The sequence below is a fragment of the Spermophilus citellus genome (genome assembly GCF_964194105.1).
Source record: "Spermophilus citellus genome assembly, chromosome: 17".
In the NCBI taxonomy this organism is placed as follows: domain Eukaryota; kingdom Metazoa; phylum Chordata; class Mammalia; order Rodentia; family Sciuridae; genus Spermophilus; species Spermophilus citellus.
In genome coordinates, this window is record NC_138199.1 from 39,423,196 (window position 1) to 39,437,958 (window position 14,763).

Here is a 14,763-nt window from a genome sequence, read left to right on the forward strand (position 1 = left end):
TCTTACCCCTCCATCCACACAGGCCTACATGATTCCTAGCATGCAAAGCATAGTCTCACCCTTGCATGTGATTTACCCTCTCTCTGCAATGCTCTTCCCCTGAATATTCACATGGCTCACTCTCATTGAATAGGCCTTTCCAGAATAGACTATATAAATGTCCCTAAAAATAATCTACTATCATTCTCTAAACTCAGTCTTCTTTACAAAGTATTCTTATCTGACATGCTTGGTTACTTGTTTTATGTTCCATCTCACCAAATAAAAGGTAAGCTATTTGTCTATTTTATCTGCCAATTTTCAAACAACTCTAAGCCTCCTATCTCCATTTCTAGTAATTCTAAATTTTCTCAAACCTGTCTTCAAATTCACTAATTATCTCTCTCTCATAATTAAACCTGATGTTTAACCTGTCTACTGAGTTTTTTTTTAAATATTTATTTTTTAGGTGTAGATGGACACAACACATGCCTTTATTTTTATATGGTGCTAAGGATCAAACCCGTGTTCTGCCCATGCTACTCAGCTCTCTCCCACTGAGCCACAATCCCAGCCTTGTCTACTGAGTTTTAATGTCAATGATTATTTTCCATTTCTAGCTATTCATTTTATTTTTTTTATAAAAGGTCTTTTCCTTATGAAGATTTAATTTACACAACAAGTTATTCACCTATTTAAATAAATATGTAACTCAAGTGATTTTTAAAATATATTCCATTATACAGCCATCACCATAATCAATTTTAGAAATATTTTCATCACGTCAAAAGAAACCCAGGTCCATTAGCAGTCACTCCCCATTTCCCTCCAACTCCCAGCCTAAGTAACACTGATTTACTTTCTGTCTTTATGGATTTGCCTATTCTGGACATTTCATATAATGGAATTTTACAAGATGTGATCCTTTTTGACAACTTCTGTCACTTAGCACAAAATTTTCAAGGGGTCAACTGTGCTATAGCATGTATCAGTTATTTTATTTTGAAATCTAAACTGAGTACTTGTAGTCCTAGTCTTCTGAAGGCTAAGGCTAAGGCAGAGTGGTTTAAGCCTGGGAGTCCCAAGCCAGCCTGGGCAACATAGCAAGACCCAACTTGGGGGAAAAAAGTAAACACAATCTTTATTTTCCCTCCAAAATATTACTAATTTTTTTTAATATATTAAGATTGGCAAACTTTTTTTTTTTGGTACTGGGGATTGAACCCAGGGGTGTTTACCCATTGAGCCACATCCCCAGCCCAGGGTTGGCAAACTTTTAAGGGGCCAGATATTTTAGGTTGTGTTGGCCAGACATTCTTTGTCCTAACTATCTAACTCTGTTGTTATGGTATGAAAGCATTCATAGAAAACAGATGAATAAATGAATGAGTAGGGCTACATTCCAGTAAAATTTTATTTTGCCTGCAGGCCACAGTTTGCTAACCCGTCTTATATCTTTAATCATTAAAGAATACATACTTCATAATATTTTGACTCAAGTTCAAAGGGTTCCAATCATTATGTTTGTTGACCCTCACTTATAGAAAAATGTTTCCTTATGTATTTTGTAATTTTTGATGGTGACTTCACTTTAGGTAGAGCTATATCTATGACATACTTGTGTTTTGGGTTTTCTCCCAGAAGATATCCCAAGAGAACTAGCAGCCTCACAGTGCTCTTCAATGTTTTTCTCAGTCTGTAGGTTCCTGCATGCATAATCCCCAGACTCCAAAGTGATATAATCTGTAGTTAATACACTCCTCTGTGGCACTCCTTTAGTTTACTGTGAGCCCAAGCTCAGATAATGTTTCCTTGTCATGTCTCTGCTGTGGGGTAATTTTTCCTTCCCATTTGTCCTTTTCTTGAGGTATACTCTTTTTTGTTTTTTTAAATATTTATTTTTTAGTTGTAGTTGTCAATACCTTTATTTTTTTTACATGGTGCTGAGGATTAAACCCGGGCCTCATACGTGCCAGGTGAGCGCTCTGCCACTGAGCCATAACCCCTATCCCTGAGGGTATACTCTTGATCCTGGCTTCATGTGAGGGTTTCATTTCTAACTCAACAGCAGTTACAGAAATTTCTAAGCTTTCCTACCACCCCTAAATGGTTTACACCATAGTTTGTGCCTTTGAATTTTTTTTTTTTAGATAGAGCGATAGAGAGAGAGAGAACTTTAATATTTATTTTTTAGTTTTCGTCGGACACATCTTTGTTTGTATGTGGTACTGAGGATCGAACCCCGGTCGCACGTATGCCAGGCGAGTGCGCTACCCTTGAGCCACATCCCCAGCCCTGCCTTTGAATTTTTAATGTCCATTATTGATTAAGGATTTATCCTCATTCTTGCAAGCTCAGTTACACATTTTAAGAGATGACTGTAATATTTTATTCAATATTTCTGTGTGCTTTAAGCAAGATGTTTTTAGGTTATTAAAACGGTCTAATATTTAGCCACAGGCTGCTGTATTACTCAAAGAAAAATTATTTAAGAAAATAATCAAAAGATAAATCATTTTCTATATAAAAATGTCTCAATATTAAACTATAGAGTCTAAATGAATAGCTTATAAATTGGTATGATTTTAAAAAACTTAAGAAACATTTTAGGCATCTTCTTAAAGCTCTGGGAGATAAATTTAATCCATAAACTAAATTAAGTACTATTGTATTGGGGAAAAAAATAAAACAAACAAACAAAAAATGGTATTTACTAATTTACTGAGAAGGAATGTGGAACTTACAGTGCATTGTCAAATTTTCCAGAGCTATACTGGTGAACATAAGAAGAATAAGCCAAGTCTTCATGTGCAGTTGCTACATGGATATTTTTGCCACCAAACACTGACTGTCGAATATCAAGGGCTGCCTGAAAAAGTAACAAAAATATTTAATAATATTGTCAGCCTTTAGAAAATACCACCTATCTTAAATTAAATATTTTAATATTTTATATACCCAATCTCATAAATTTAATTTCTAAAACATTAGTTTTTAAGCCTTCTATGTAATAGTAAATTAATGAGTGCTCTATAAAAGGAAGGCAGGGCTCAAAGAGTTTATTTTGAAATAGTGATTTATATACCACAAACAAACACAAGTCGGCAAGTCAATTTAGGGTGAAAAGAAAAAAGAACCATCAACATACCTGATAAATTGCAACAGACTGACAGATATTATCTACATTGAGTAAGTAGAACCCATAATCTAGCAGTGTATCAGAATATTTTGGGTGTTTGGATCCAAAATGATCCCTATAAAAAGATGAAAAACTATTAGTATATAATGGAGAGTAACAATTCAAAATGACATTTGTAAAAGACTTAAAAACAACATACTACAGGGACACAGCCACATCAATGTTTATAGCAGCACAATTCACAATAGCTAAACTGTGGAACCAACACAGATGCCCTTCAGTGGATGAATGGATTAAAAAAATGTGACATATATACACAATGGAATTTTACTCAGCAATAAAAGAGAATAAAATCATGGCATTTTCAGGTAAATGGATGGCGCTAGAGAAGATAATGCTAAGTGAAGTTACCCAATCCCAAAAAAACAAATGCTGAATGTTTTCTCTGATATAAGGAGGCTGACTCATAGTGGGGTAGGGAGGAATTGAAGAATTCTAGATAGGGCAGAGGGGTGGGAGGGAAAGGAAGGGGGCAAGGGATCAGCAATAATGGTGGAATGTGATAGACAACATCATCCAAAGTACACGTATGAATACACGAATTGTTGTCAACATACTTTATATATAGCCAGAGAAATGAAAAATTGTGCAGTATACATGTAATAAAAATTATAATGCATTCTGCTGTCTTTTTAAAAGAAAAAAATCAATAAAAATAAATAAATAAAATGACATTTGAAATAACCACCACCTACCGTGCCAAATACACTGCATGTTTAATTAACTGTTCTGCCTTCTTAAATTCACGTTTTACTACACAAGCCTAAAGATGATAAAATGAAAAATTGTTACCTTTTAAACAGTTCATTAATGTGCTAAAATAAATATAGTTTATATATTTTAGTTATAGTAGTAAGAAAAAAAATCTTCAAACAGAAAGATTCTATTTGTAATTTTTTTATTTCTAAGTTATTTATAAACTATTATACACAGATCTGCATATAACCTAAAAAAACCGTAAAGATTAAAATTTTTACAGCCATTTTCAGTGCAAAACCATGGCAAAGTTTCCTAACAAAGCTGGTATAACTACCTTCCTTATTATTAAAATAAAATAGTAGGAGGAGGGCTTACTGTAGTATTTTCTAAGGTACTTAGAAAGGTACCTTAAAGTACTTAATCCCAGTTCTGGAGTGGCTTACAATGATCTTTCATAGTTTTCCTGTAATATATTTTTTCCTAAGCCTACAGCACCTGGTATTCCAGGTGCTCTCCCATGCAAGTGCAACCTAGGCCCAACCCTCACCTTAAGATATCAGATGAGATGGGGAGTATTTAGGGTGGTATGCCTTAGACTCAACTAATAATTTTTAAATACACAGATTTTCAAGTTTTTCTATTATTTCTCAAAATATTTTCAACCATGAGGATTGTCAGTAGTTTTAAAACTCTAAATACCATTTGCATATAGGAATATAAATCTTACATATTTACTGTCTTTATGTTAACTGAATATTTGATGTTTTTACATAATTAAAAACATACTAAGATCCCTTTTATAATGCTGATGATAACCTGAATATTTATGCTGCCATTTACTTGCTCCAAAATAAGTGATTTAATATTTGCAAAAATATTGCAGTCTTCTAGGATCCACAATTTTGTAATATTTTTTTCCAATTGAATTTCCATAAGCCAAACTGATGAAAATGGAATATTCAAATTTGAAAAACTTCTAGAAAGACTATATTCAAAAAAGTACATTAATGCTTTAAGGCTTCAGTGAACCAAAGCAGTAATTTTTACCCTCCCCCACCTTATCATACTAGGTAAGTACTCTACCAATGAACTACATCCTCAGATTCCAATGCAATAATTTTTAAATGCTACTAAGTGGTGAAAGAATTAATGCATTTGTTTACAGAATAAGAAGAAAGTACAGAAAGATTAAAAAAAAAACAACAACCATCTACGAGGTCAAGTATAGCAAGGTGTCTTGCTATGAGAGTGCAATATTAGAGTAAAACACTTAATACTAGGTTATCCTTAAGGAGAAAAGTGATTATAGCCTATATAGTTTTGGCCTAAAGAATTCAGATTACTCCACAGGTTTAAGAAAACCAAGAACTCAAATCAGAATTCCCCAAAATACCATAATCTGTACTTCAGTGAACTGAAACAATTATTAAAACGAATTATATCACAAGTTTTCTTGAAAAAAGAAAAGTAATTAAAGTCCATGTAAGATAGTTTGGCTTAAATACCAGGTTTCCTAAAACTTGGCACAGAAACTTAAAATTTAGATCTTGGTAGTATATACAGTATACAATAACTAAGATGTTAAATAGTAAGTTAACTAAAACAAATTTAAATCCTGATAAATCCTATAATTCATTTAATAATTTTAACATGATATTCACCTTAGATGCTTGTCTCAAAACATCAACCACAACTTTAACTGGTAAGCCTGCTGTAATCTCTTTCATTGCTTCAATGCACCATTTGTATGCCTAAAAAACAAAAAAATTTTTAGAACAGAACAATTTGATAATTCAATTGACAGTACTTAATAAAATTATTGCAGATTTTTCCAATAAGCTATCAAGTACATAAATAACACGAAATATTTACACTTAAAAAGTTTTCTCTGTATTTTCTTTAAAGTATGAATGTTACATTATTTTTACTCTTAATTATGTACAGGTTTTCTGAATCAGACCTTGCAGATATATGACATATGTTCAAGAAATGAGAGGCATGTGCTCTTTTGCCTAGAAGTCCTTATACATATTTCCTCTGCCTTAGAATACATTGTCTTTTCCTCTAACTCTTTAACACACCTAACTTGTCTTTCAGGTTTCAGTCCTGGTCTAAGTTTCTTGTATTTTACTTCCTCTATTATAACACTTATTATTTTATATCCTGATCAGCCACGGTGGCACACACCAGCCTCAGTAATTTAAAAAACACCTGTCTCAAAATAAAGGTTGGGGATATAATTCAGTGGTAGAGCTCCCATGGGTTCAATACCTAGTACCAGGGAAAAAAAATCTTAATTGCCTGTTTAGTTAAAATGCTTATGTTGTGCTAGCTATTGTTCATAAAGTGCCTGTACTTTATGTTACACATTCAATCGACAGAACAAGCAGTCCTTCTTGCTCTCTGCTCCAAGATTTTTAATATTCCAGACAGATGTCCTAAATAAACCATAGTGGGTCTTGAACAAAATGTAAGCATACTGTTAAGTGCAGCTGTAGTCATCCCAAGTATAAACAAAACAACAAACTTTTATTGTTACAAACCACTGTTATTTTGGGATATTGACTCCAGATGGCCTACCCTATTGTGACTAATAAGAATTTGGTGATAATTCATCACACTATATCCTCAAGATCTGCACAGTTTCTTGAAGACAGCAATGAAAAGTTTATTTATAAAAGAATACACTGTCAAATTATCCAAGAAACAACAACAAACTTAAATATTCCTCATGAATGTGCTAAGAGCTGCAAAGATCAAGAGTAAGGCATCATTTAAACTACTAAACCCAAAGAAATAACTGTCAATTAAGTAGTAATGGCCTAAAAGGAAATAAAATGGAAACTGGTAAATAAAAGTCACCTGAGTAAAGAATGGCACAATACAAACTACTCTATGTAAGAGGTAGGGGTGGGGGATGGGGGGGTGAGGTGGGGGGACATGACTACAGTGTTTTAGAAAGCAGTATGAGGGAAAAAGAAAAGAAAGGAAATGAAAGAGGAAGCAGAGATGGCTGAGTTCCTATGCAAACATATAAAAAGATGTTGGTTCACCTAAGAACTGTTGTTTTTTGTTTTTGTTTTTTAATTTTTTATTTTTTTTTAGTTGTCATTTTATTTATTTATTTATATGTGGTGCCGAGAATCAAACCCAGTGCCTCACACATGCTAGGCAAGCGCTCTACCACTGAGCTACAACCCCAGCTCAGCATCTAAGACTTTTAAAGACAGGTATTACTTAATTTCTATTGTTAACCTCACTCTCATTTTCCATGAAGTCAAGTATCTGCACAAAGATCTTCTGTGAATGGAGCTGTTTTCTGGTGTGTGAGAATTAGAAAAAGGGGCCAAGCCCTACATCTAAGTTGATAAACAACTATGCATCACTCATTGCACATAAGGGGCAATAAAACAATCCACCCACAGAACAAATTTAGCAGACACAGGATCTCAACATCAAAAAATTACACATACACTTATTTCCTGAAAAACTATAGGCATGCTGATATGGATTTTAGATTTTTACATGTCAGTCTTAAGTATTCTTACATAAATATTAAAAAGGCACAAACATCCTTTTTTAACTATTCTATAATTTTCTGGTATCACTACTAATTGTAATTTCCCTTTAAATATGGCACATATACTTGGAATAGGACAAAAATCAATATAGAGATAATTTTAAAATATGAAAGCTAAATGATGACTGATAGCATGAAATAATTATGATATTTTCGTATAAAATAAAGCAACCAAGCAGCAAAGCACACTAGTCAACTATGTATTTATTATCACCAAAGCATTAATTTAATAGTATAAAACTAGGAATGAAGCAATCTTATTCATGAGGAGGAGGAAGGAGAAAAGCAATGCTATAAGGCATAAATAAAAATCTAGCTTCCAAGTTATGAGAGTTCACTCAGAACTACACATCTAATCAAAAACATCTATTAAGGTTTACTTACCAGAGGATATCACTAAAACAATTTAGGCAGAGAAATACTTGGTTAAATTAAAAAATAAAAAAAGGCCCTGAATTGTACGTACGTACGTACACACACACACACACACTTATTTATTTTAAATATTTTTATTAGTTATTGATGGACCTTTATTTATTTGCTTATATGTGGTGGTGAGAATCGAACCCAGTGCCTCACATATCACACATGCTAGGCAAGCCCTCTACCACTGAGCCACAACCCCACCCCTGTCAAATGAATTTTACACACACACACAAATACACGGGGCTGGGATTGTGTGGCTCAGTGGTAGAGAGCTTGCCTAGCATGTGTGAGGCACTGGGTTCAATTCTCAATGCTACATATAAATACATACATACATACATACATATATATATACATAGATAAAGGTCCATCAAAAACTAAATAAAAAATTTTAAAGAAATCCATTTGATAAATACTTCTTTAATATTGTCTTAAGTATTACAAATGTGTATTGCTTTAAGTAAACTTAATATGTGAAACTGAGATTTATAAAGCATATGAGAAGACTATTTGATTTATCCATTTTATGGGCAATTATTGGTCACACTGACATATACCTCAAAACACTTACCTCATCATAATGACTTTTTGCAAATAGGAGTGCACACAGTTCCCCATAGAGTGCAGCTTTGTTTGCTTGCTGGCCATGTTTTGACAGTTTATCCATATATGTCTGAGCTAACTTGAATGTTTCTTCACCCAAATGATATTTGCAGTTTCCATTTCGTACATGAAGCAACCTGTAAAACACAAATAACTGTCCTTTATTTCAGCACATATAACCTGATAACTTATAATTACTATGTAATGCTTAAATAACTGAAGATAGATGAAAGAAATGAGGCAACATCAGAAAAAAATTGGCCTAGACTAGGGTTAATTAAGGCCCATAAAAAGTACAATACAGGCCAGACATGGTGGCGCACACCTGTAATACCAGCAGCTTGGGAGGCTGAGACAGGAGGATCATGAGTTTAAAGCCAGCCTCAGCAACAGCGAGGTGCTAAGCAATTAAAAAATACAAAATAGGGCTGGGGATGTGGCTCATTGGTTAAGTGCCTGAGTTCAATTCCAAGCACCAGAATAAACAACAACAACAAAAAAAGTAGAATACATGTTCTTCCAAGAAGCTTCACATAATTAACCTGATCCAATTTTGATTTCTTATCTTCTCTAAGTATTTTGTACACTTTGTGTACTCAGCATGTGCTATATATATATATAAAATTACTTTTTTGGTTCCAAATCCAAAAGTAATAGTTTCAGTATAAGAAATCTGAAAATAGCCAGGTGCGGTGGTATACACCTGTAATCCTAGTGGCTCAGGAGGCTGAGGCAAGAGGATCTCGAGTTCATAATCAGCCTCAGCAAATCAGAGGTGCTAAGTAACTCAGTGAGACCCTGTCTCTAAATAAAATACAAAATAGGGCTGGGAATGTGGCTCAGGGGCTGAGGGTCCCTAAGTTCAGTTCCAGGTATTAAAAAAAAAAAAAGAGGGCCAGGGACATAGCTCAGTTGGTAAAGTGCTTGCCTCGCATGCACAAGGTCCTTGGTTCAATCCCCAAGAAAGAAATCTGGACAACAGACCAGATGTGATGGCACACACCTGTGATCCCAGCTATTTCAGAAGGCAGAGGCAGGAGTATCCCAAGTTCAAGGCCAGCCAAGGCAACTTTGAGACCCCTGTCTCAAAGTAAAAATAAAAAGGACTGGGGATATAGTTCTCAATGGTAGAGCACTCCTGGGTTCAATTCTCAATATTGGGGTGGAGGGCCAAGGAAAGGAAAGGAAAATAATGAAGGAAATAAAAATCAGCCTGAGATACCATTACCCACCATTACTTTTCATTCTTATTTTAGTATATTTGCATAAAACTTGGTCACTGATTTCATGAATGCTCATTTTTGCTTATTTTATGGGAAATAGCAGTATATCAGTTACTGCTAACCTTTATCCTTGGTGGCAGAAAATACAGTGTTCTTTACATAAAGTAACTGTACAGCCCATCAATCAACTTAATGATATTCAAGAATACTAAAACACTTTAGATCAGAATAAAGTCTAAATAGCAATAGACTGTACATCTATATAACACATGAGCACAATGTTAGGACTAAATAAATATATCTTATTATAATGATGGCTTGAACATTATGTCAGGTCAATATTATTTTCTTTGTATTAGGCTAATGCAAATTTCTGATGCTCAGCTTGAAAAGGAACGAAAGTATAAAAGATTTTAAATGAAAGCCAAATGACAGGTTCAGAGGCACAAACCTGTAATCCCAGTGTTTCTTTCTGAAGCAGGAGAATTACAGGCTTAATGTTACCCTGCTTAGTGAGACCCTGTCTCAAAAAAATAAAAGAGGCTGGGGTTACAGCTCAGCAGTAAAACACCCCTGGGTTCATTTGGCTTGGGTAAATATTTAGGAGTGATGGATGGGTTGGATTGTAACCGTAGGAACATAACTTTAAAAGAAATAGTCATGGGTATGGTCACACCTGCCTAATCCTAGCTATTGGAGAGGGTAAGTCAAGAGAACTCCAAGTTTAAGACTAGCTTGGACAATTTAATGAAAAATAAAAAGGCTAGGAATATAGCTCAATAGTAGATCATACCTGGGTTCAACTCCCAGTATCCCCCCCCACCCCCACATCTCACATACACAAAAGAAAAAAAAGGAAAGAAATCCAAGTGGGCTGAGTGTAGCTCAGTGATAGAGCACTTAACCTAGCATGCACAAGATCCTAGCTTTGATTCCCAGTACCAAAAAAAAAAGGGGGGGTCAGCGAGAGAAGGAAGGGAACAAGTACGGAAAGGTTGGGAAGCATTCTTCAGGGGTATCACAAGTAGAAACTTAAGATTTTTCTTTTTTTAGCTACACCAAAAATATTAACAGATTAATAACCTAAAATGAGAAAAATTCAATTTTTTCTCCTCTATCATTTCTTTCACAGGGAAACAGAACAACTTCAAAAAAAGCTAAGGACTATTGATTACAAAGACATTTAATCAATAAGTGGTGTATACATACTATAGTGTAGTGCCAATAATCACCACATAGTTATCTTCATTTCAAAAAGAATAAAACCCTTATACAAAATAATATTCTAAGGTTATTCTAAAATTCCAAGTATCTTTTTTACAAGTCAGAGCCAAGTAAACTTGTAAAACTAATGGGTAACTCAATTGGATGGTTCCTTATCTTCAAAGAAAAATAGTGCTTGGGAAGGGAGTACTTCTTTTTATGGACAATGTGGAATCTGTACTTGATACCTGGCATTGGAGAGCTAGCCCAAAACAGCAGACTCACAACAGACAACAGAAAGATGGAAAGAACTTATTTCCTTGATAATCTCCATGAATTCTGCATTAATCTGCACTCAATGGTATATCATCTTTTTTTTTCTTCCTCCTTTTTTGAGTTCAAACTAGGGATTGAATTTAGGGGCGTTTAAAACTGAGCCACATCCCCAGCCCTATTTTGTATTTTACTTAGAGACAGGGTCTCACTGAGTTGCTTAGCACCTCGCCTTTGTTGAGGCTGTCTTTGAACTCCTGACCCTCCTGTCTCAGCCTCCAGAGCAGCTGGGATTTCAGATGTGTGCTACCACGCCTGGTAACACTGTATTATCATTTTATCAAATGCTTTGTATTTTGAGGATGCACTGCTATTTGTGAATTACACAATCTATTATCAATATCCCTTTTGTACCAACTAAATCCCTTTTGTTTTTATCCTGAATTCTTCATTGTCAACATTATTGTTTTGGTGTGTCTCCTCTTAACAAAATATGGCTAGATTTTATTTTAGCCCTTTTGGCAATTTGAGGAACTAATTATAATAACATGTATTATAATAATCATTATAAATGCTTATAATCTTTCCTTCTTATTTTTATATATCATACTTAGTCATGTCTATATTTTCTTTCCTTATATCTGGTTGATCAAGTTTCTAATCCTTCTAACCCATGCTCCCTCCGCTCAAAACTGGTATTTGGACATTAAATAATGATGCCCATTCCTACTTTCCCCACCAAGATGAGACATTTATAATGCTGTTTCTTCTCTATTCTCCCAAATGTATACTTAAAAAAATAGGCTATCATATATGCCTAATACAAAGTAATTTCATTTTGCATCCAAAAATATTTTTGGTATCCATGGGGGTCTTAGAACCAACTACTTTTGTATACTAAGGGAATAATGGCATAGTAATTCTGATTGTTTCTGGACAGTGAGATTATGTACAACATTTATTTTATTAATAGTTAATAGTTTCTGTATTTTTAAATTTGTTTGGCAATAGACATGTATGAACAAAAAACTACAACAAAAACAAGTAAAGGGAAATAGGCAGAGTTTCAAAGGAATAAAAAAAAACTACTTAAAAAAAATGGTACCAAGTTTAACTACAGAAAGACCAAGAAGGCTCTCTGACATTTGCTCTATGTTTCAATGCCAGCCTTAGATTAGAAACTGACTTTATAATATTAAATTGAAGAACACACTTTACTCTTGCATCAAGCTCAAAAACCCTGAGATTAACTAAAGGATTCCATTAGTATCTGTTCTGAAAAACATTTCTTTTCCAATTCAACTAAACACATGGTCAATTAAAACCCCAAATTTTCCCATGCCTTAAACACATCTAAATTAGAAAAGTGTAATCTTTTTTTTAAAAATTAATATTCAGTAGATGATTATATACTACATACTAACTATATTACATATACTTATATTGATGAAGAATTTGGCAAGTATAGTTGTGTAGAGGCAAATTTTTATTTTGAAATTTCTTTCAAAAAATATTTTTTAATATCCATATAACTTTTAGTTGTAGAAGGACGTAATTCCTTTATTTTATTTGTTTTTATGTGGTGCTGGGGATCAAACCCAGTGCCTCACACATGCTAGTCAAGTGCACTACCACTCAGCTACAACCCCAGCTCTGAAATTTCTAATTTGTAAGTACAAACTCACTTGTCCTAGTACACAGACAGTAAGCTGAAACTATAAATGCTATTGTTTCTTAGTCTAGACAACATTCTAATTTCCAAAGATATTATTTACTGTATTTTTAGCTATCTATTCACTATCCTCTTTCCTTTTTTTTTTTTAAAGAGAGAGGGAGGGAGGGAGGGAGGGAGGGAGAGGGAGGGAGGGAGGGGGAGGGAGGGAGGGAGGGGGAGAGAGAGAGAGAGGGAGGGAGGGAGGGAGGGAGAGAGAGAATTTTTTTTTTAATATTTATTTTTCAGTTCTCGGCGGACACAACATCTTTGTTTATATGTGGTGCTGAGGATCGAACCCGGGCCGCACGCATGCCAGGCGAGCGCGCTACCGCTTGAGCCACATCCCCAGCCCTTTCCTTTCTTTCTTAATGCAGACCCTCAATTCATTCAAGGTAGGTATATGCACAATTAAAAATGTTTTACTCCCTAGAACACCTTACATGGGTTAAAGAATATAATGAATCCTAGATTTCCCATTTAAGAAACAGGTAAGCAAAGGAAGGAAGGAGAAAGAAAAAAGCAGACTCAGCTGGAATGAGCCTTCTGCCCTTCCTTTTTCTCCTGAGAAAACCACTTGCAAACCTAAAGATGTGAGCTACTTGCTAGAAATGACAAACAAGGAAGGAGAGAAAGTGCCCAGGTCCTGCAAGAAAACTAACCCAGTGTGTTAGGCTAAAGTAAAATTTATACAAAAGCCTTAAAAATTAGAAAAATTAGGTTATCTGGATGGAATAGATCTTCTGATCCTGTGAATAAAAGTCAAGCACATGAGAAAAAAAAATGTTAATAGCTTTTCTATTCCTAATAAACTAGTTCATACACATAGAAATATTTAACTTCCCACACCACTATGAGATAGTCTTATCTCCTATTCTTAAAAAGATAAAATAGGCAGAAAAAGGCAGATGACAGAAAGATTATTTTCATCAGTATTACAGATTATAAACCCAAACACTAATCCCTTTATAGGTTCTGCACACAAATATCCCTATAATTTATCATATAGTACTTCTAACATACATATGGGCAATTATAAGCTTCCAACTTATTTATAACTAAGATTGCAAACTAAAAAGCTAACTTCAGGATTTGAATGTTTCCATTACACAGGTAACTATATAAACAGGACAATAACATCCTTAAAAGACTGGAGAAAAAAAAAAAAAAAAAGCCAGGTGTTGTAGCATATGCCTGTAATCCCAACAGCTTGGGAGGCTGAGGCTAGAGGATTCTGAGTTCAAAGCCAGCCTCAACAACTTAGTGAGGTACTTAGCAACTCAGTGACATCCTGTCTCTAAATAAAATATAAAAAAGGGCTGGGGATATGGCTCAGTGGTTAAGCATCCCTGAGCTCAATCCTCAGTACCAAAAAAAAAAAAAAAAAAAAAAGCGTTGTACTCAATTTTAGCTTAAATCAACAATGGATTTAATATCTAGACTATATCTATATTCTAGCTCTGAAGGGGTTTGGCTTTGCTAACTCATCAGCTCAGTGGTAGGGCACACCTGAGTTCAATCACCGATATACTGAAAAAAATAAAAGAGAAAAAAAAACATTGAGTGGGCTGGGGTAGTGGCTCAGAGGTACAGGGCTTGCCTAGCATGCGTGAGGCACTAGGTTTGATCCTCAGCACCACATAAAAAATAAATAAATAAAATTTAAACCTACAACTAAAAAAAAAAAAAAAAAACAAAAAACTATATATATATATATATATATATATATATATATATATATATATATTTCTTGAGTTTCCTAGAACCCATTGCCTAGCACAATTCCTAGCACATAAATCTTCAATAAATGTTTGTTGAATAAACCCTATGAAAAAAGCAAAGAGAGATACAGATTCACATTCTGGTT

The 14,763-nt window shown here is 34.3% G+C and overlaps 1 protein-coding gene across 1 annotated transcript in view; it reads right to left on the bottom strand.

The window, feature by feature from the left end:
* APPBP2 (amyloid beta precursor protein binding protein 2) overlaps positions 1-14,763 on the bottom strand; it is a 56,130-nt gene that overhangs the window by 11,125 nt on the left and 30,242 nt on the right. Inside the window, exons 5-9 of the mRNA XM_081270994.1 lie at positions 8,455-8,623; positions 5,539-5,628; positions 3,874-3,941; positions 3,128-3,233; positions 2,724-2,848 (exon numbers count right to left, since the gene is read on the bottom strand). Coding sequence (XP_081127120.1) covers positions 2,724-2,848; positions 3,128-3,233; positions 3,874-3,941; positions 5,539-5,628; positions 8,455-8,623 — 558 coding nt within the window. The remainder of the gene's footprint in view (positions 1-2,723; positions 2,849-3,127; positions 3,234-3,873; positions 3,942-5,538; positions 5,629-8,454; positions 8,624-14,763) is intronic.